Raw genomic sequence first — 23,754 nt, 5'->3', positions numbered from 1 at the left:
TGGTCGCTCGGAGTATACAGGGGATACTCATTAACCTCACTGATCTACTTATTAATCTGAGTCGACAGTTTTCGGCTTCGTAACGATTCCGCTGATATTACTTACATGCAATACGTCGCAGGACGTCACACACACACACACACACGCACATGCACTCATACACACACACACACACACACACACACACATATATATATATATATATATATATATATATATATATATATATATATATATATATATATATATATATATATATATATAGTGAGACCATCGCTCGTTTAAACACAGTTTTTTGACTAAAAATGCATCAAAATACACATATAAGTTTTTATACAAACTTAAAAAATTACTCTTATAAGGCTTCCTTAGGAAGGAAGCAATAAATTATTTTATTGTCTTTTAGCATATACTTGGAATAACACCAAAAATACATTGAGTCGCATTATGTAATATTAAACTAGTAATAAAACGTGTGTTTATACAAACTATTTCGTGCATAGAACGCGCTTAAATATGTTTATTTATGTTTTTACAAGTATATTTATCACAGATATGTTCAAGTGAAAGCGTTGGCGATCAACCAATCATTGTTAGTTACTTTTAAGCCAAGTTTAATTTAAAGCATAACATTAATGTAAATTAATTATCGACAATTTTCTTTGAATAAGTAACAAATTTATCTTGATAATTGGAAAATAAATCAAGATAGTTACAAAACTATTTATATTTGGTTGACTTGTATAATTTTTTTTCGATATGTATACATTTAACACAAACAATTTTCTGATCACAATAACTGATTGTCACGCGGACGATATATACGGCCAATTAAAGCTGCTACCACTGAGAAGCATGTCTCTAATAAGTGTTTCAATTGGCGTTTTACCCACTAGTCGCACAAAAAACAGTTGCTCAATCACTTGAGAGGATACAGTTCTTAGCGAAGGCAATCTCAACAGTAGTTTTCCAAATCTTGTTGGTTGATTTGGATATTGCGTTCGACAATATTCTTCAAGAGCGCATTGAGATTTTTCTTGGAGTGATTCTATGTGCGACACATCAGATAGTCCACAAGCATCTGTAATCACAAGATGAGAAAATTTCTTTAACATCAAGTCGATTTATATACAAAATAAAATGATAATGGAATACAAATTATACATATAGTTATTAAATACAAAATTTTATGCATTTTCTTGTGTGGATAGTTTTAATTAGCTGTTAAAATAAATCTCTAAATATAAAAATGTCTAGTAAATGTTTTTTTGCTACATTAAAATATCATTTTTTGGGAAATCATAATTTTAACTTAATTTAATTATTATAAACGCATGTCGCCGAGTAGCAGAGGAATGTCGGTAAAGTAGATTAACTACTGTAACCACTGTTGTATAATACCAAATATACTCACCGGAAGTCACGGGAGGATACGAAAAATATCGGGAGAGGATGGAAACTCTGAACGAAATGAAATATACCGAGCAAATTTTCAACTTGCAATATTAAGTTAATAACTTAATATTCTTGAATGAACCTTTTATACATGAAAAATTAGGATAATATATTTATGTAGATACCAACAGATTGTGCATACGCGCAATAATAATGATTTAAATGCAATCGAGATTTTTTTTAAGGTTAGGAACACCTAATTTCAAAGTATATAGGGTCGCGCCGTCGACAAATTGTACTTTTTCTTGACAAAGCGGCGCTATCGCGCCCCTTGATAATGGATATGTCTTTTTTTGGACTGAAATGCCTGTCAAGTTTTAGAATGGAAAACGACCTAATTGTCTTACGGAAAATAAAAATATCAGTTAAATCACATTCAAAATGCTTCGAATTTACTCTTTCTTATCTCTCTATATGATAAAAAAGTTTTACCGTCGTCGCCGATTCAAAAATTTTGACTCTTTATCACCTCCCCTTCTTAATTACTCTCCTTTAGTTACTACCATTCATTTACTATCACTTACTTACTTTCTTTTATTTACTCTATCTTCAGTATCTTGTAGAAAATTTAATTTATGTAAGTTGCGAAATACTTGACATCAAAAATTAGAGTGAGTGCTTTGACCGGTGAGTCTGCACTCATTACGCGCAGATACGTATGCAACATGCGTGCCGAATGCCGATTAGATTACAACGATCTTTATCATATCAATTTCACAATTGCTTGCATTAACACAAAGTCACTAAAAACTCTGGAGCCGATTCACGCAGCGCTATTTCACGTGACTCAAGCTACTATCGCTGGCTGTACCTGGCGAGGAAATACGAGGACTTTAAATCTGTATGCATTGATCGTCTATTGAGTAAAAATACCCACTCTAAGCATAAGTTGAATAGTACATCTCTTTGCCTGCTAGTTAAGAGATGTCTAATAGAAAAAAGTCCGTCAATACATCTAGCGTTAGTGGAAAACCAAAGCTTGGATACGTTTAAATAATTTGCTACTAGCAATCATGTAGGATATTTCAATCAGCATTAGCTACACCGAGGAGACAGCGTTATCCAGTGTGAGATACTAATTGTAATTGTAAGTCACCCTAATACCACAATAGTAGTTCAAAGTTAACCGTACTAAAAATAGTAATAAGATTAACAGAGTAAACATCGTAAGTGGATTGTAAAACAAATGCGAAAATTTACAAATCGCGCGCGCGGCCGGATTAGCGTGCGAGCAAAGTGAGTTTTTGTGAAAAGTTGCAGGAATTAGAGATATTTATTAACTTACGACAAAAGAAGAGGTCGACAGTACTATCGCAGTCGAGACAAGCTATTGAAATGTGGTAGACTAAAGCTGCCATTTTGCTTAAAAAAGAAAAGATTATTATCGGCTAAGTAAACTTCTGTGTGCTGGTTTGAATAATTGTAACGCAATGCTACCGTTGCCTCTGCTACGAACACGTAAAAGCAGAATGTAAAGGCCCTATTAATAGTACTACCTGCTTGTAGTGTGGCATAAACGAACATAGAGCGTCGACATGCCATCTTTGGCCCAACAGAGTTTTCTATGCAAAGACGTCAAGACACCTGAGGAGAGGTTGATGCAAGGAAGGGTATTTTAGATGACTCCTTCAGTTGGCGCACATTTTTTAAAGTATCGATTTTAGCGTGCTTTCTGTTTTCTGACTCATATTTGCTATAAAGTAATTTGAGATCACTTTTAATTAATATTTGTCAATTTTGGCTCACAAAATATATAAAATATAATGTACTTATTCATTACCAAGCCTTAAGAAATTTTTTTCGCTAAGATATAGACTTATTTGTGCCACTTTTTACCTATTTTTTACTTATTTTCCGAAAAATCGTCGAAAATGCTACCGCAAAAATCAATTTTCATCCCATAATGTAACTAAGTATTTTCTACACAAACTATACATTATTAGAAACAACTCTCCATTGTTTAAAAGCGCTAAACCAATTCAAACTTTGATTTTATCTATATTTTTGAAATTCTACTCATTTTCAGATTTTTAATGAAATTTGTTCACTGCAGATATCTATTTGTTGCAGATATCAAATCCTCTTATTATATTAAGAGGCGTAGTGCTGAAGGGTAACACCCCGTACAAGCTCCGCATAAAATTATAAATTATATTTAAAATCTAAATATAATTTAGTTTTTCTAAATTATTCGCTCCCCCACTCTTCATTTTAACGCTCCGGGCCACAGCTGAGCTCACAGCAGTAGCATTACATCAACAGCTTCACGAGCCAACCAGCGTTTGCAGCAGAAGTAGCGATAGAGCGGAGAGAGAGCGCAACACGCGCGTATACCTGTATATAGCGACGCGATAAGGCGCGAGAGAAGGAGTAGCGACGCAGCGGCGGCGCGGTACGCGCATTAGAATATGTTTGAGTGAATGATTTATGCATATAGGTGTAAATGTACGTGTGCAAGTATGAATGTGATCGACGTTTTTTTGACGGCGATACCCGCTCTCTCCACTGCCTTTAAAGGACTAGTAGAGGCTATCTGAGCTCACTAGCCGAAGCGCAACTTAAGCGCCAGCGCAACTAAAGCGTCTAGTGCCTACTCATGAGCAACTTACTCCTTGAGTAGGTCAAACTTAGAAACATTTTCGTATTTCATAATACTTATAAAATTTGTCGACTCTAACCTGATAACGTAACTAAAACTAATCAGTCGAAAACTTAAAATAATCTGAAATCTTTTGTATACTTATAAAATTCTGATCTAGACTCAATAACGCAAACGTAAAGCGTATTGATCTACAAATATATTATAAAATCAAAGCGAATACATAAAACCTTTTGCTATAAAGAATATCTGCAATTTATGCAATATTCTCTCTAAAAACTATTATAATTATTACTATTAACTTATATTTGGTATAAAAACGTGTTAGCGCCGTTTGAATTACCGCGCGCGCTCTGCTACTTTGAGTTACGTAAGAGACCCCCCGAGAGCCGTTTTGCGACCCCTAACCCGACCTACGCGGTTGGCGCTGCGTAAAACCGGCTCGCCGTGACTCTCTCGCTCTCTTGTTCTAGCTCCGCTTTAACTGATCACACCTAGTGCAGCGGCCACGAACGTATATCACTATCACCACTTACACTCAACAAACACACATTTGCACACTACGCGTTTAGATAAAGAATTGTAAGTAAGACTAATTTAACACACACACACATACACTGTATTTAAAAGAGCAATAAACGCTCGCTAAGTTAGTAAAAGGAAACCAAGTGTTCAAAATTACTCGCACATCGTTCCTCTACCTCACTTTGAGCAGATCCGCGCTACTCATCGTTCGCGCAATTCGAGGACACGCAAGATTTGACTCGCGACGATAACAAAACGTAATAACAAAATTTTATTATTGTAACATTCTTCCACTACCCGGTATCCCGGACCTCTTTACTATATATTACAAAATAAAATCAAATTTCTATTTATCGACGGTCGAGAATGAGAAGCAGCTAGTCCAGACAAAGTCTCAGAATGCAGCTACTCCAGAAAGCGCGTCAGAAAGCAGGTAGCCGAGAAAATCGTCCAACAACCAGATTCCTTTTTCGAGTAGCAAGAAGCAGCTACTTCAGAGCTAGTTTAAAAACAAGACAATTCAGCGCGCAAGTCAATAAGTAGACATCCCAGACAACTTTAAAGAATTCGATTAGGCAGGAATTGATAGTGTTCAAGTGCGGGGGGCTGCTCACACGCGTCGTAAGGTTTGGGGCTCTTTTTACGTGCTGTTCTCCGGCAATCTCATTGTTTCTTTCGCGAGATAGAATCTTGAAAAGTGATTCTACCGCACTTTTGAACGGTGCGCGATAAGTAAATTTTTCAGGGAGCTACAGCTACATCCACTTGATCATCATCTCTTATGTTGGGGGTGAAAATTATAACACGAGGCTTTAAAATAATTTTAAAAAGACGGTGAAAAAATAGGTGCAAGTGGTTTTCGAGTACTTTCGTACTCGATAATCGTGCTGCGATCATCCCCCATTTTAAGGGTGGAAATTGGGGTGCGGGGGTGAAAAGGTCAAAGAAAATCGACGGATGAAAATTATTTCAATTTTCGGTAACAATTACTCTAAAGGAGAATAAACGTTTGGACAAAATTTTTAGTAGTCTCTTTTATAAATATTCTATTTTTTTAGGCACGACCGCGACACTTAAGTGCCTTATAGTTTCGTGCGCGAAAAATGTGTGAGATGCGATGTCTCACGTAATTTTCAATTGATCGGGCTGAAATTTTGGGAGTGGTCTCCTCTTGCACAAATTAGAAAACTAATTTTTTTTTATCCCGATCCTCTTTTATGCGGTCATAAATCGTTCAATTTTTGCGTGTTTTTTGAATAAAAAAATTTGGTGTTACACGATTATCTTTAAGTGACTTTCAATCACTCGGGCTAAAAATTTGGGTGCAAACTTCCCTCGTAAAAGTAATTTGCCAAATTTATTTTGGGCTTCATCCTGCATGTATACGCAGAATGCGATCACCTCCAAAAATCGCTAAAAATGGTTTTTTGACTTCATTTCGAATTCTAAGCATTCTACAAAAAAAAGTTGAAATATACGACGTGTCGCGTGTTCGCGGACGAATTGGAATTTTCAGCGAAAACCTTAAAACACGCTTCGAAGTTGTTTTGTATATGAAACTCTAGCCGCAGTAGTATCCAGTAGCCACAAATTATCGTTATGAGCTCGACAATTTTGTCGAGCTTGACTCTATTTATTTCCCGTGTATCTTAATGTGTAAGTAGCCGGGAATTTCTCACCCGCCTCGTAATTTATCCGCATCGGAAATTTTGAGAGACAGTGCGCGAGTAGGGTATCAAGAGAGCAACATCTATGTTACAGTCGCCGCAGAGGAGAGTTGGAAAGCTGTGCCGAAAAATCAGCGCGCAGTCTCCTGGCTTACCTACAGCGATGCTCGATCTGCGAATCGTGCGATTCTCACTGATTATCGCTAAAATACACCTAGAATTCTCTACTTCACTCTATTCTCCTTTAGAGTAATTGTTACCGAAAATTGAAATAATTTTCATCCGTCGATTTTCTATGACCTTTTCACCCCCGCACCCCAATTTCCACCCTTAAAATGGGGGATGATCGCAGCACGATTATCGAGTTCGAAAGTACTCGAAAACCACTTGCACCTATTTTTTCACCGTCTTTTTAAAATTATTTTAAAGCCTCGTGTTATAATTTTCACCCCCGACATAAGAGATGATGATCAAGTGGATGTAGCTGTATCTCCCTGCAAAATTTACTTATCGCGCACCGTTCAAAAGTGTGGTAGAATCACTTTTCAAGATTCTATCTCGCGAAAGAAACAATGAGATTGCCGGAGAACAGCACGTAAAAAGAGCCCCATCCCTTACGACGCGTGTGAGCAGCTCCCCGCACTTGAACACTATCAATTCCTGCCTAATCGAATTCTTTAAAGTTGTCTGGGATGTCTACTTATTGACTTGCGCGCTGAATTGTCTGGTTTTTAAACTAGCTCTGAAGTAGCTGCTTCTTGCTATTCGAAAAAGGAATCTGGTCGTTGGACGATTTTCTCGACTACCTGCTTTCTGACACGCTTTCTGGAGTAGCTGCTTTCTGACGCTTTTTCTGGAGCAGCTGCTTTCTGGCTCGTTTTCTGGAGTAGCTGCATTCTGAGACTTTGTCTGGACTAGCTGCTTCTCATTCTTGACCGTCGTTATGATCTGTCGTCATAATTACGACGCAGATTAGTAAATGTGAACTACTCTTCACTAAAGTCTAAATTTATTTATGCGCATAGGACTAAGAAGAGTGTTGACCGTTTCGTATAGGCGCGACACTTTTTGATATTTCACTTCATCCCCTAAACTATCCCTTCTAAGGGTTGTAGTGGACTGGAAGTAAACCGGAATAAATCGGAAGGTCTAGAATTTCGAGCGCTGGTCGGTTTTTATATATTTCACTTTATCCCTTTAACTACTGCTTCTAAGGGTTGGAGTGAACCGAAAGTTCACTGGTAGTACATCGAAAGTTGACCAGAACTTGACTGAAAATAACCGGAAGTGACCGTAAGAATTTCTTGAGACTCACAATTATCCTACGAATTTTTTACGGCTAAAAATTACAATGCGTTTTGTCTCTGATCTGTTCTTTAGACTTATCAGTGAAGCATCAAAAATTTTCTTGCGTAACGTTTTGCAAATCGTGCAGCCAGTCATATATATATTATTGGCATATGGCTACTTCCTGTTCTTAAGTTGTAGATATTAATAGTAAAAAATATTGAAAGAGAAGTCGCTGTACAAGTGCTACTAATCAGAACAAAATCTACAATGATTATTTTATAATTTTTTTCTATGCAAATGCGTTATTGTATTGTCTTTTGTTTTTTTTTTAATTCTACTTGTATTTGTATGAATGTCAGTGCTATCATCTATATGGTATCATCAAAACAATGACTATTTTTTCCATAGTATTTTATTATCTACAACTTAAGTCTGCTTCAAAAAGTGCGAAAAGGCGCCATAAGTGTTAATGTAAAGCTGCAGATTGAGCTGAAAATTCTTTGCCCAAAATAATATTTTTGATTTCCGAATTTCTAGATATGTGTCGCAGAAAAAACAGTCCTTCCTTCAGACGCCGTTTAAATTCTTAGCGTATATTATTATTGCTGTCGTTTTCAGAATTACAGAACATTTTATTTTCTCAATCCACAGCGCATATTATTTTGCAGTCGCTATTGGAATCTACGACGCATATTACTTTTGCAGCCGCTTTTTAAAATCACAGCGCATTTAATTATTGCAGCTGTTTTTAAAATTACGGCGCATTTGCAGCCGCTTTCTATTTCACAGCGCATATTATTTTGCAGCCACTATTGGTATCTACAGCGCATATTATATTTGCACCTGCTTTTTAAAAGTATAACCCATTTTATTTTTGCAGCCTCTTTTTAAAATTCATAGCACATGTTGTATTGCAGCCATTATTGAAATCTTCAGCGCCTGTTTTATTGCGTATTAAAATGTACAGCACAGATTATTTTAGCAGCCAGAATTAAAATTTGTATTGCATTTTATTTTGCAGTTGCTTTCTAATTCCACAACGCAAGTTGTATTGCAGCCTGTATTGAAATCAACAGCGCATATTATTTTTACAGCTGGTAGTTGATACCATACCATTAATTTTAAATTAATTTTATGATTAGATAATTCTGAAAACTTCGCGTTATATAGAATTATAATATTCCATCAAACATAACGTTTTTAGTTTATTTCCAATTTTACTTCCACCTAATATTTCTGCACAAATATTATTATTATTATTATTACTATGAAGGGGGACCTCCGAGATCCCTGGCACTTAGGCTGTAAACCCATTGTACCACCCTTCGTCATGACATCCCCTACGCAGGTAAACCTGCCCTTCTCCAGAAGGTCAGTATGGCTCCAGCGTCGAGTGTACTTATCTTCACGCACGTGGGAAAGAGCTCCCCTAAGCACTGAAGTCTAAGCTGCGCAAATTTTGGGCAAACAGTCAGCACATGGGTTGGCGTTTCTTCCGCCCCCTCGCACCACCTGCACACACCCGTAGCCTCCTTCCCCATCTTTAGACTGTGATACCTTAAGCCGATGTACCCGGTCACTATCTGTATTAGGAGTCGGGAGTTATTTCTGCTGCCTCCTGCGATACACTTGGTCCAGCCGACATTGGTGTCCTGTCCCATTACCGCTTTGGTTTGTCTACATCCTTGAGTTCCTTGCCATTCTTTAGTATGCTCCCTCTCAACCCAGTCCCGGATTTCGCCCGCCAACAGACACCTTGCGGCACCTGTGTAGGGTTCCAGCCCGATTGGGGGGTGTTTAGCTCCCAAAACTGCAAGTCTATGTGCTATTTCGTTACCCCTGATCCCGGTGTGCCCTGGGACCCAAAGCAGCCTGACCTTGTTGTTATGAGCGGTCAGCTGATTTACAACCACTTTGCATTCCCAGACCAGTCTGGAGGTCGTCCTATGAGCCATAAGTGCTCTAAGTGCCGCCTGACTGTCTGAACAAATAGTGATAATTCTATCCCTTGCGCCGAGTTCAATATTCCTCTGAGCGCAGGTCAGTATAGCTTATATCTCGGTCTGGAAGATCATAGCATACTACCCTAGAGAAAAAAAGGTTCCCCTGTACAAATAGTATGTTCTAACATCTTATCAACTTTTAATCGTGTTCAGTTACAAAGACCATAATTCAAATTAATATTAGACCATCACTCTTATTAATCAAATAATAATTGATCCATCTTTTAATTTCAATTTATGTGGTGGTAAGCCATTTGGTGTTAAGGAATTTAAAAATTCTACTGGTAAAGAAGCTTCTAAATTTTGATTGTTATCTTCTTCTGTGGAATCTATACTTTTATATTCTTATACTTTACCTTCCATTTTTAATAAAATGTCATAGTTAATACTAAGTATACATCTGCATTTTTTGTGCTAATATAACTTTTTCATTAATATTTTTTTCATCAAAATTATTTCCATAAATTTCATTAATAATATTGTTAGTGCATAAAATTTCTTCTGGTATTTCTACTACCTCATTATTATTTTCAAATTTACTTGAATATATTCCATCACCAACATTTATTAGCCATTGTTTGAAAGCAATGTCATTTTTATTTAATCTTAAATTATCTTTTGGAGTCATATGTTGAAATTAACTCATAATAAACTATTTTTAACACAATTTTTAACGATTTTGGTTATTACTATATTTCATAACAGAAGTTTGTCTAAAATCAGCTGTCACTATTACTATTTTTCCTCTAAAAAGTTCATTATCACAAGTTCATTAGCAAATATCACGAAAAAATATATCGACCGTATTAAGAGCGCAATTTAGGTTAGTGTTTAGTAATGTGATGCAGTCGTTTAGTGATGACGTGGCGAGCAATGACCAGTCGCACGCACTGAGGAAGTCCCTTAGCTTCTCGGCGCAGATGTCTTTGTAGTTTCTGTAAGTATAAGTTAGAGGTACGTGTCGTGGCATCTGTACGTCGAGTGTGGCTGTTATAAGGTCGTGTCCGTTTATAAAAGGTGTGTCAGTCTTCCAGTGCGCAAGCAGGCGATCCTGCTCGTCGATTAAGCAGAGGTCAAGCCAGGTGTCAGATTCCGGCTTGTGGTGCGTGGCACCATATGGAACCGACTGAAGGGAGTTTTCATCTATGAAGGCCCTTATGAACTTTGCGTCCTCAGGTGTTGAGAGTTGAGCGGCATTAAAATCGCCCATGATCAGTTTAGTTGAGTAACAGTGCATGTGTGTGGTGAGGTTTTCGATGAAATCACTGCCCTGGATGAAAGGGGCATGGGGTGGACGATATACAACGCCGACAAAGATTGGAGCGATTCCCCTGGCGGAGATCTGACAGAATAGATACTCCGGCTTCCCTGGCCTGTCCAACCATGTGCCGTCAGATGAGTAGATGATTTTAGCTGTGCGGGTGTTATGTATATAGAGGGCCACACCTCCACCGTTCCTGTTTCTATCACGTCTTAGGAGTGCATAGTTGTCAATTAAAGGGATACTTTTTATCTTGTCGTCCAACCAGGTTTCAGTTACAGCCATTACGTGAAAGAAGGGACGAGTAGACAAGAAGAGCCTGACCGCCTCAATGTGACCCGTAAGAGAGTTAGCATTAAAGTGGCAGGCCCTTAAGCCCTCGGACAGAGTTACCTTGGAAGATGCAGGTGCAGGCGAAGATAATGAAGATGAAGGTGGTGTTGAGCGAGCGAATAATGTGCGTTGTCTTCAGTCGTTGTTGCTGTTGTTGTAGTTGTTGTTGTTGTTGCTGCTGTTGATTGGTGGTCTCCGGGCTAAAAAAGCGTCCAGGTCCTTGTCAGAGTTGATGACGGTGGCCCTGTCCGTGTCCTCCGAGGATCGGATGTATATCGTCCCGTCCCGGACGTAGGACCTGCATCCATGCCTCTTCTTTGCTTCCTGTCTGGCCCTGACGCGCAGCTTGTGTATTTCCGGAGGAAGCAGCTCGTTGACATTGATAAGTCCCTGGTGGTTTGGGGCCCTTGCCTCCTCTAGAATACTCGCGTCGAGCTCGGCCGTGTGGAGTTTGCCCTTCCTAATCTTGGCTCTGATGGTCGAGCGAGCAAGGGCATGGGATGAGAGGGTGACAGCAATGCTGGAAGTCTGCTGTCAGCGGCCTTGGTGTCGTCGTCCTCATTCATTCTCCCCATGACCCTCGCTCTGGCGATGTCCCTTTTGAGAATTGTAGGATCAAGGGCAGACACGACCGAGTAGGCCAGCAGGACAATGCAGGTCTCCCTCGTGTAGCGCAGCCCTGTTAATACGACAACGTTGCTGTTGGTGGTTTCCTGCTGCTACTTGATTTTCAGCAACTCCTTTCGGAGGCTGGCAATTTCCGAAGGGACGGTGGTGGCAGGGGAGACGTTGTCGTTTGTGGTGTTATTCAAGGGTTTCGCAGGAGGGGGTCTTGACGACAGTTCCGATATTTGTGCCCTCAGCTCCGTGATGGTCTGCTCCGCATTTGTCATGCGAGCGTGGAGCTGGGGCAGGTCGTCAAGGGCGCTGAGCCGGTTCTCTAGAAGGGCCAATCACGCTTCCAACCCGGAAATCCTGTCAGAGGTGACCCTCAGCGAGTCCGCCGCTTCGTCCTGCCTCGCGCGCACGTCCTTCACAGCTGCAAAGACATCTTGCAGTGTGATTTATCCACTTGATGTTGAGGTTGAGGTAGTTGGACGTGTTAGACACGTTGGTGATTGGTTGCGCGAAGGGTTAGTCGACGTGGGCGCTGAGACGGACTTTTTGTTGTTGAGGCCCTTAGAGCCGCCCACGTTGAGCGATGTCTGCAATCACTTCCTTGCCGTTGTCATCCGCACATTCCGCACACGCTAACGTCGTGACGCCCCTAACTTGCACCGTGTGAAACGATGCGCAGCGGGTGTGGAAGAAGTGACATATTCCCCGCAGATCTGATACGCCTCTCTAGCCTTCTCACCATTTGCTCATTTTATCGTAGAGCGTGTGACAGGGCTATGCGCTTACCATACCGACCTGATCAGCTGTACGGATTGATGTTTTTTATCCCCTCGTGAGATATCGCTGCGTGAACTGTTAAGAGCGAAAAGCAAGCCAAACCAGGAAAGCCAAGCCAAGCGTTTTGAGGTTAGGATGAGATGAGAAAACTTGCAGCAGAGTTGACAGAGTGAGTTGAGTGCAGCCTCCAGCGAAAATTAGATCAGGCTGAAGGTTGCATAAAGGAGCGTGCAACAAACTGCGAACAAAAACGCCCGAAGGCAAAAAAGCGGCAGAAAATAGTGGTTCTACGAGAGGCACAAGGCGATAGCGTCTTGTACTTACCGGATGTCGCTGCAGAGAAAGAGAGTATAAAGTAACAGTATAAAGTAAAACAAGTTATAATTTGTGTGTATGTGTGTGAGAGATGATATATATATAGAGTGAATGTGAAATGATATATATAGAGTGGAGGAGTATAAGTGTTTGTGAGATGATTATGAGTTTTCAAGTGCATAAAAATATTCTTTAGCTAATTGTTTGAAGTGTGACATGGATTTAGTGTTGCGAAGGCGTGATGGTAGCGAGTTCCAGAGGTATAGGGCGCTTATATAGAATGAACCTTTCAGCGTCTCCGTCTTGAAAGTCGGGATGTCCAGAGGCGTCACCTCCCCCTTCACAGGCCTGTGCGCGACGTGAAAGTCAAAAAAGGCCAAGATGTAGGAAGGCACAGCTGTGTTAAACAGTTTTCGTAGAAAACAGGCTGCAAAGTACTTTCTACGTCCGGCACTTGTAAGCCATTGCAGTTCACGCCTGTAGGGGGTGATATGCTCGTCCCTCCTTACACCATAGATGTATCGAATTCCCGTGTTTACGAGTCTCTGGAGTTTTGTGTCAAGTTCTTGGGTCAGGTCACAGTATACCAATGAGCAGTAGTCGATGATTGGAAATAGGAGTGCTTGCACGAGATGTTTACGCAACCTGAGATTGGTACTTTTCCTGAAAAAGTAAAGCCTATATACATTAATGAGTGAGCACGTTTGCATAGTTGTGTAACGTGCTCTTTCCACGTTAGGTTGAAGTCAAGCACCAACCCCAGATTGCGCACGGATGATTCATAGTCGACCCGGGCTCCCCCTATGTTAATGTAGGTGTTAGCAACAGTTGGTAAAGCATTAATGTAGTAGGGGCAGCCCAGGACGATTGCCTTAGTTTTCAGGACATTAAGTTTAAGGTGATTTTGTGCAGCCCAGCCCATTATCCTTTCGGCATTAGCTCTCATCTTGTCAGAACGAGAATCGAGCTCCTCAAGGCATTGGCTGTATATTTGCAAGTCATCCGCATAGATTAGATGGTACACATCTGAATCCAAGCAAAAACCAATGTCATTGATGTACAACGCGAACAGCAGGGGACCTAGAACCGATCCCTGCGGGACACCGGTGTTCAGGGGCCGGAAGGTGGAGAGCTCGTCGTTGTCACCAATAACGGCCTGCTTTCTTCCCGTAAGGTAAGATGCAAGCCAGCGGATGACCTGCTTGGAGAAGCCGAAAGAGGATAGCTTTCTCAGGAGCCTGACGTGACACACCGTATCAAACGCCTTGCTGAAATCAAATAGAAACAGAAGCGTGACTTTCTTATTGTTTATGCCAAGCCTGACATCATCAGTCAGCTTAATTAAGCCAGACTGTGTGCTGCGACCGGTGCGGAAGCCTGTTTGTAGGTTGTCAATGAGTAGTCTTGATTCAAGATATTCCGAGACTTGCCTGTGCACCAGCCACTCCAGCGCCTTTGATAAAAAACAGAGGAGAGAAATTGGACGGTAGTCAGTCAGGGCTGTTGGTGAACTGACCTTGTTCAGTGCTCGCACCAGCGACATCTTCCAGGGAGAGGGGAAGCGTGACTCGCTTAAGGTTGAAAATCCAACATAGTAAAGGAGCGAGTACGGAAAGTGCCTTTGAAATTACAACCTGTGGGATGCCATCGTTACCTCTGGCCTGAGTGTGGAAGTGCGACACAGCAGCCAAAACGTCCGATTCTGTAATATCCTTGAAGTTGAAATGCTCAGGGAAGTCTAGACTCTCGAGGGTACGCAGAAAAACCTCAACTGCAGGAGCCAGTGGATCATTTGAGATGGAACTAAAGTGTTTGTTGAGGTCATCTGTAGAGAAGCGAGAAGGTGATTCCAAGGTTCTCAAGCTCTCTCCAGATCTCAGCGACATCAGTTAGGGCTGACAGGCGTGAATAATAATAATTCAGCCTGGCCTCCTCAACCTGTCTGTGAGCGTCGTCCCTAGCTACTCTATAATAATATCGATCACAAGGTAGACGAGTTCTGCGAAACCTTCTGTAAAGTCTGTCCCGTTCAGTTAAGAGGTCACGAAGAGCCGTGGTAAACCACGGGTAACGTTTACGTCTTGGAGTAACAATCCGGGGCGAGATGATTTATGGCGTTCGTTAAGTTAGAGTTAAGAAGGGTGATGCATTCGTCGAGTGATGACGTAGCGAGAGATGACCAGTCACATGTGCCAAGGAAGTCCCTTAGCTTCTCGGCACAGATTCCCTTGTAGTTTCTGTAAGAGTATGCTTTAGGTACGTAGCGTGGGATCTGTACGTCGAGAGTGGCAGTGATTAGGTCATGTCCGTTGATGAAAGGAGTATCAGTTTTGCAGTGTGATAGCAGGCAATCCTGCTCATCAATTAAGCAGAGGTCAAGCCAGGTGTCGGAGTCCTGTTGATGGTGCGTGGCACCATAAGGGACCGACAATAAGGAGTTTTCCTCGATATAGGCCTTGATGAACTTGGCAACTTCGGATGAGGAGAGTTGGTCAGCGTTGAAATCACCCATAATGACCTTTATGGAATAGTTGTGCATAAAAGTAGTCAGCTGTTCAATGAAGTTATTATCCTGAATAAAAGGGGCATGTGGTGGACGATACACGACTCCCACAAAGATGGGTGAAACTCCCTTCGCGGAGATCTCACGGAAAAGGTACTCCGGTTTGCCCGGCTTGCCCGACCAAGCTCCATCAGAGGATAATAATACGTTTGCAGTCAGTGAGTGATGTATATAGAGGGCCACACCTCCCCCGTTCCTGTTTCTGTCACGTCTGTAGAGCGTATAGTTTTTCAGTGAAGGGATAGATTATACTTTACCTTCCATTTTTAATAAAATGTCATAGTTAATACTAAGTATACATCTGCATTTTTTGTGCTAATATAACTTTTTCATTAATATTTTTTTCATCAAAATTATTTCCATAAATTTCATTAATAATATTGTTAGTGCATAAAATTTCTTCTGGTATTTCTACTACCTCATTATTATTTTCAAATTTACTTGAATATATTCCATCACCAACATTTATTAGCCATTGTTTGAAAGCAATGTCATTTTTATTTAATCTTAAATTATCTTTTGGAGTCATATGTTGAAATTAACTCATAATAAACTATTTTTAACACAATTTTTAACGATTTTGGTTATTACTATATTTCATAACAGAAGTTTGTCTAAAATCAGCTGTCACTATTACTATTTTTCCTCTAAAAAGTTCATTATCACAAGTTCATTAGCAAATATCACGAAAAAATATATCGACCGTATTAAGAGCGCAATTTAGGTTAGTGTTTAGTAATGTGATGCAGTCGTTTAGTGATGACGTGGCGAGCAATGACCAGTCGCACGCACTGAGGAAGTCCCTTAGCTTCTCGGCGCAGATGTCTTTGTAGTTTCTGTAAGTATAAGTTAGAGGTACGTGTCGTGGCATCTGTACGTCGAGTGTGGCTGTTATAAGGTCGTGTCCGTTTATAAAAGGTGTGTCAGTCTTCCAGTGCGCAAGCAGGCGATCCTGCTCGTCGATTAAGCAGAGGTCAAGCCAGGTGTCAGATTCCGGCTTGTGGTGCGTGGCACCATATGGAACCGACTGAAGGGAGTTTTCATCTATGAAGGCCCTTATGAACTTTGCGTCCTCAGGTGTTGAGAGTTGAGCGGCATTAAAATCGCCCATGATCAGTTTAGTTGAGTAACAGTGCATGTGTGTGGTGAGGTTTTCGATGAAATCACTGCCCTGGATGAAAGGGGCATGGGGTGGACGATATACAACGCCGACAAAGATTGGAGCGATTCCCCTGGCGGAGATCTGACAGAATAGATACTCCGGCTTCCCTGGCCTGTCCAACCATGTGCCGTCAGATGAGTAGATGATTTTAGCTGTGCGGGTGTTATGTATATAGAGGGCCACACCTCCACCGTTCCTGTTTCTATCACGTCTTAGGAGTGCATAGTTGTCAATTAAAGGGATACTTTTTATCTTGTCGTCCAACCAGGTTTCCGTCACAGCTATCACGTGAAAGAGGGGACGAGTGGACAAGAAGAGCCTGACCATCTCAATGTGACCCGTAAGAGAGTTCGCATTGAAATGGCAGACTCTTAGACCCTCAGACAGAGTTACCTTAGGAGTGATTGAAGATGTGGTGGACGATTCAGATGATGGTGATCTACGTGGAATGAGGAGTATGTACTTCAGTTGGCTGTGATCGAGCCTAAAAAATTTTTCAGATCTTCATCCGACGCAATCTTCAAAGCACGATCCTCCTTCTTTAGCTTGATGTATATTGGACCATCCCTCACAAACGTGGTGCAGCCGTGCTCTCTTGCAGCCTCCCTTACAGTTTTGCGGAGCCGAAGGACATCAGACGGCAACCATTCGTTGACGTTGATGAACGAAACCGGAAGCGGTAGTGCAACGCAGGCCTTATGCAGCAATTCGCTAGACAGCTGCGTAGTATGTAGCTTCCGAATCTTGGTTTTAGCAGAGATGAGCGAGTGCATGAGCGTCCTGGATAGTGAGACTGAGAGCGGCAACCTGACTGCTCCAGAGCCTGCATCAGAAGCGTCCGCAGTGTCATTGCGGGCTACTCTCACCCTTCCCAGGTGTCGCACAGAGATAATGTCTCTCCCCGTTAGCTCAGCGTCCAAGGGCCGAAGAGCTGCATAGGCAAGGTGCCTTAAGGATGTCGTCTACGAAAAGGTCAGGCCGGTTATGACCAATTCTGCAGAGAGCTTTGCCTGGGACGACACAACGCCATCCAATTGCGCCTGGATTCTCATGTTGGCTTCACGGAGTTGCTGGATGGTCTCGGTATACAGCGTCGGAGCATTCGATGGAGACGAAGAAGAAGAGCCAGCGCCACTCGCCAGCAGTTGTTCAAGCATAGCTTTAGTCTCCTCCTGCTCAGCCCTCAAAGCAGCCACATCCCCTTACACCACCGTTACAGGGTTAATCAGCGCCGGTATCTCCTTCAGCGGCACCAGGGACTTCTCAATGGCTGTCATTCTCTTCTCCAGAAAACTCTTGCTCTCAGAAAGCTGGTTATTCATTGCATTCTGCTGCTTCTCTATGTTGTCAAGTTTATTTAGCTTGTCCAGTATTTTGTTGAAATTACTAATAACGAATGTAAAGTTCGTGAAAAACAATCCAGACCAATCTTTATAACAAAATTCAGCTATGTAGGCAATAGTTATAAACTGAATTGAATTAAAATGAATAATAGTTTGCGGCAAGACTTTCTACTTTTATCTTTATGTGACGAGACACGAGTCTCGCACATGTAAATACGCGTGAAGGCGGCCGCAATAGATGCGGCATGCGCAGCGAGCGCCCGCGCGCAACAAACGAAAGGCGAATCCACACGACGCGGATTGAGCGCGCGCGCGCAACACCCGCAGGGCGAATCCGCACGAGCACGCAGCGTGGCAGCCGGCGAGCGACTCAGCGACGACGCGCCAGGCGGCGCGAGCGCCGCATGCGGTGCGCCGTGAACGCACCTATACACATCCGCGCCGCGCGCCTTTATAAGACAGATCGCGCGGCGCAAAGTGCAGTTCTACTCGAGCTCCACTCCGGGTAGTATCGTGCGCACAGGTTACTACAAGGAATAGCGAGAGATAGACCTACGCCGACGAAATCGTCTCGTGAACCCACGTGACGATTTGGTAGACGAATCGAAACCCGAAACTCCGAAATGCTATCGTGAGCACACGAGACAACCCGGAACACCCGAACGACACCGAGCCTCGTCTACGTGAGCACACGTGAGCGACACCCGGTGCCACCGTAAAATCCTAACCTACATTCCGACACATTGCTGCCTCCCTCTGCCATTGTGAGCCCACAGGGTTAAGGGAGTAACAATAATTCCGCCGGCGATTCGTCCGGTCGTGCGCTCACGTCCTGGTGAAACAAAGGTAAATTCCTAACCAACAAAGCCAGCCTTACGCCGACATCTCACGACTCGCTTTATCTCTGTGTGCACACCGAGACCGAGACGAGCGACGAAGATTTGTGAAGCCGTGCGCTCACGACTCCACAATTCCGAGGGATAACCTCAAAACACCGTGACACTATCCCGGCCGTTACTGTGCGCACACAGAGCAGTCGAGATCCCGTACCGAATGAATTGCTAACCTCAAAATCCGCCACCGACCCGTCATACCACCATCGAACTGATACACCGCAGCCGCGAATACCGAATCATTCTTGTAACGAAATCGCGTATATGTCCTTGTAAATTGTTAACCGCGTTAGTTTAAACAATTCTACTTGTAAAGGCGAAGTATTTTTAACAAGAGGCATAATTGATTTCTGTTTCAGCCGGAATTTAACAACTGATTCCAAATGCTATTGTTTAATTAAGAACTATATTATGTTATTGTTGAGAATATAAAAACAGACTCTTTTTTCCCCCTTTCCCCTATCCTGATCCTGGAACCGACTGAGTATCCAGTCTCTTGGGTAAAGTTAAACCGTAACATTTATGAATTGAAATTTTCACCAGTTACTCGCAACTAGTTGTTCATGATGGTTTAGAGTCCTTGCTATTGGACGTACAGGTGTCTTAGGCGCCTCTTTTATTAAATAAGAGTTATTTTTCAAAAGTTTGTCGACATACCATAGAAAGGCAAATAACAGTAATTTCTGAGGCAAATAATTGATCTCACCCCCACGTACAAGTTTCTTACCTAATAGAATCTCCGTTAAAATAAAATCATTATTACATATGCTCACTTCGCTCGTCTTCCTCTGATGTGCCGACATATTATGAAATGTGCCACCAACATTTAATTTTTCCGGTAAAAATTTGCGGTGCGTGGAATATGTGGGTTTACGATTTTTTGTTTTAGATAATATCCGCGCTTCGCTTGCCTTCCACCGATGTGCCGACATATTGTTTGTATTAATATTTCTCTAGCAGCTTTGGCTTTTTATCTCTCATCGATCGCCTGCCCCGAATTTGCCGTCGTATTTTTTAATAAATATTCTCTCACGAGAACTATTCGCACATAGGGTACTTAGGTTTGAACGTTTTTATGTGTCAACGTAATTTTTGGAAACATATCTCTAATAGTCCAGTACAAATCTGCTAGAAATACACTTTTTCACTAGAAGAGCTGCATTTTGAGTATATGTAAGTTTAGTCCGCCAGAAACATTTATGTAAAAATGCAGACCCCATAGTGCCCGGGGTGGCGGTAAAAACAGCAAAACAATATATCTTTCGTCAATTTCTCGAAAGCAGTAGTAGCTACAAAAAAATGGATGCCACCATCTTGAAGAGCGTGAAATTTTACATCGGGTATGCCTTGGTACTCAATTAATCGTTGTTTATATCTAATCTGATTAAACAGCTTTCTTTATTTACGCGAGTAAAGCATTATATATATATATATATATATATATATATATATATATATATATATATATATATATATATATATATATATATATATAGATATAGATATATATAATGCTTTACTCGCGTATATTATACATATACGCACCGTACTTCTTGGTACAAAAATTTTCAAATCAGTGATGTTTACTGTCCAGGTACATGCAGTCGACAACGACGCGATCGAGGTAGTGCGCTCCGTAGCTTTCATTGTCTAAATGTAAAAACTGATTCTAGACACCAAAAGCTATGGAGCGTATTACCAAGGCCCTGTCATCGGCGACCTCATGCACCTGGATATCATACACGAGGCATATCGATATTCCTGTAATAAAAATCACAGTGTGCACTACCTGAACGCCATCATGTATTTTATTTTTAGAACAAATTCAAGGTACTTTAATAAGTTTGCTCAAAAAGACATGAAATCTCTAAAAAAATATTAACCAAAGTAAAAAGGTTAGGCGCGTTTGATATTTTTAGATTAACTGAGATCAATTAAAAAAGGCAAGTTTACAATCATATTATTTTATTTATAATACGCTAAACAAAAAATCATTATGTTTAATTGAGGGCTAAGTCGAATGATTGGTGATTTAAACTTACGCAATATATTGATCAATTACAAACAACTCTCAAGATACTTACTTCGCAACTTGCCATACCCTTTACATTTTGTTCATACAATTGTCTATTTGTAATCGTAACTTCTTTATATACATAAACTTATGAAATTGTTATTTCAATATAATGAAATATTTTAAATGTAAAAGTAGGTACCATGAACAAAATGTAAAGGGCATGTGAAGTTACATAGTAAATATTTTGAGAGTTGTTTGTAATTGATGAATATATTACTTAAGATTAAATTACCAATCATTCGACTTAGCCTTCAATTAACATAATGATTTTTTGTTTACCGTATCAAAGGGCGCGGTAGCGCCCCGATGGCAAGTATACGTTTTTATACACTGTGCCGTCGGGGAGCAGCGCGACCCTATTATACTCAGAATTTGCTATTTAACCTAAATGCGTTCTACATATCTGCATATTTTATTTGTGTACCTAAACTTATAAAATTGTTATTTCAATAAAATTAAATATTATAAATGTAAAAGTATGTACACTGCGTGTGAAATGATCCACGGTAACATTACTAAAATTTGACTGCTGCTATGACAGCTACATGAAAACTTCCCCTTTGTTTATGTGGTTTTCTTGTGACGGTCAGATTTAATAACAGTACCGTGGATCAATTCACGTGCAGTATACCATGAACGAAATGTAAGGGGCATCGCAAGTTACGTAGTATCTTGAGAGTTGTTTGTAATTGATTAATATATTACTTAAATTTAAATCATCACAAATCATTCGACTTAATACTAAAATAAAACATAATGATTTATTTGTTTGCCGTATTATAAATAAAATAATATGATTGTAAACTTGACTTTTTTTAATTGATCTCAGTTGTTTTTTAATCTGTAATTTCACTGTAAACGAAATTATTGGCATGCATGATGACACGCAAAACATTGAACGCACCTAACCCTTTTATTTTGTTTTTTTTTAGAGATAATCACAAGATTAACGGTCTTGCAAACATACGGTTTTATTACAATTTTTTTATGAGCTACATTTGACAAGATCTAACAGTAATCAGCAGGAATCGCGTTGTTATATTAACTCATGACAATACGGCGATGTTTCAAGTGTTTATTCGATGCTTTTTATAGTACATCGAAGTTTTGCAGAGTTACTACATACTTGAAATGGTTTAAATTAACTTAAAAATTGTTTTTTATTAATCATAATTACATTCCAAGTTATGTGCCAAAAAAAAGGTTTCGTTTTTACAAACGGTTTAAACTTAAGGGGCTGTAGTGGATGAAAACACTGTTTTTCTTTTACACATAAGTATTTAAATAATTTAAATACTTATGTGTAAAAGTTTCCTACTCATAATGTTCAATCAATCGATTTCCGACACAGTAGAACAAAAAATTAAAAATAATTAATATTTGTCATAAAAGCTATCTGCATAATACTTCATAATATATACTATCTTATTATGATTAAGGGGATGTTGAAGCCAACATGGCTAATTATGAGCACGATTGAAGCCGTGGTTTAGATTGTTAACTTTAGATATACTTGATTCAGGTTACAGCGTAACATTTAGTTTTTATTGATTTAATAACTAAAACATTTTATTTTATTATGTAATGAATACGAAAGTAACGATCTTCCTTTTTTATTATTTTAATTGTCGCCTTTTCCTTGCGTTGTAGTTATCATTGTTTGCAAATACGAAAGTTATCTAGTATTAATTATTGTGATTATTGTAATACCAACGGCGGAGCAGTGTATTCATGCTATAAGCAAGTGTATTTACTTATTATTTATGATCATAAAAATTTTTGAGGTTAGCTAAGCTACAGCATCCGAATCAACCAGTATAGCTGCAACAACCCCTTAATGTACGCATACATCTGGTATTTATGTTTAAAAATGTTATTGATAGGGATTTCCCGCCATTTTTGTTCTGGCAACTTCAATAATCACAGCTATGTACAACGCTATATGGGATAAGGTTTTTGAAATCGTTCCCAACCTAAGACAAAATGTCCTAAGTCTAATGGGAGATTTTGAAAGATCTCAGATAAACAGTGGCCGTGAAAATTTTCCAAATGCAACAATTTCTGGTTGCTTGTTTCACTATAAGCAGGTGATGATTTTTTCTAATTATTTTCCTGGTAGAAAATTGAATGACTTTTTTCTATTAACTTCAATAGTGTTCAAAAATTTTACATTTCACTAAATAAATTTACAACGGATTTCCAATTATCGTAACCTATTATGATAAAGGTACACATTTTAATATTATTTGCCCACTTTTGGTCACGAGTTACATTACTTAAAACAGTTTCTACATAGTTCATTCTTAGCAACAAAATAATATTGTAAGTTTAAAGACTAAAAAATCAAATGTAGTGCTGATAAATATGAGCTAATAAGGACGCAAGTTTAAACCCGATTACTTGAAGACGATTTTTCCCCTAGAAAATAATTTAGTTCAATGAACATATGGAATTGAGTGAATAGCCTTACTCTTACCCGGGTCGAACTTGCGTACATCTTTACTTCATTCAGTACAGTCAATTTAAATCAATATGTTGCCAGTCTTTAGAAGTTGTCTAAAAATTTCTTGGGCGATAATAGCGAAGATTTCGGCTTTAGCACTTGCGGTACGCTACCAAGTCGAACTGTTAAACTTGTTCATTTTCTACCAGGCTGTACTCGTTGTATTAAAAATATTACAAGCCTTCGGCTCAGGTGGCAATTGACCGTACATAAGTAATTTACTATTAAATATTGCAAAAATTGATAATATTGTCATACATTATTCATTCGTTTTTTCATAAAAAAATCCTGTATGCATGCCTTTATTAAAAAAACAGTGTCTTATAAAAAAAGTATTCAGAAGTTTGTTGTATAGAGTGCATGTAAAATA

The 23,754-nt window shown here is 39.9% G+C and overlaps 1 protein-coding gene across 14 annotated transcripts in view; it reads right to left on the bottom strand.

Moving 5' to 3' along the window:
* Positions 1 to 349: 349 nt before the first annotated feature.
* The window catches only part of LOC100680356 (steroid receptor seven-up, isoforms B/C), a 210,580-nt gene continuing 187,175 nt past the window's right edge, over positions 350 to 23,754 (bottom strand). For all 14 annotated transcript variants that reach the window (XM_031925571.2, XM_031925563.2, XM_031925564.2 and 11 more), the window contains one exon: positions 350 to 1,081. In XM_031925571.2, the coding sequence (XP_031781431.1) occupies positions 807 to 1,081 (275 nt within the window). In that variant the 3' untranslated portion in view covers positions 350 to 806. The remainder of the gene's footprint in view (positions 1,082 to 23,754) is intronic.

This window comes from Nasonia vitripennis, assembly GCF_009193385.2.
Source record: "Nasonia vitripennis strain AsymCx chromosome 3 unlocalized genomic scaffold, Nvit_psr_1.1 chr3_random0001, whole genome shotgun sequence".
In the NCBI taxonomy this organism is placed as follows: Eukaryota; Metazoa; Arthropoda; class Insecta; order Hymenoptera; family Pteromalidae; genus Nasonia; species Nasonia vitripennis.
This window is presented reverse-complemented; position numbering and strand designations above follow the sequence as displayed.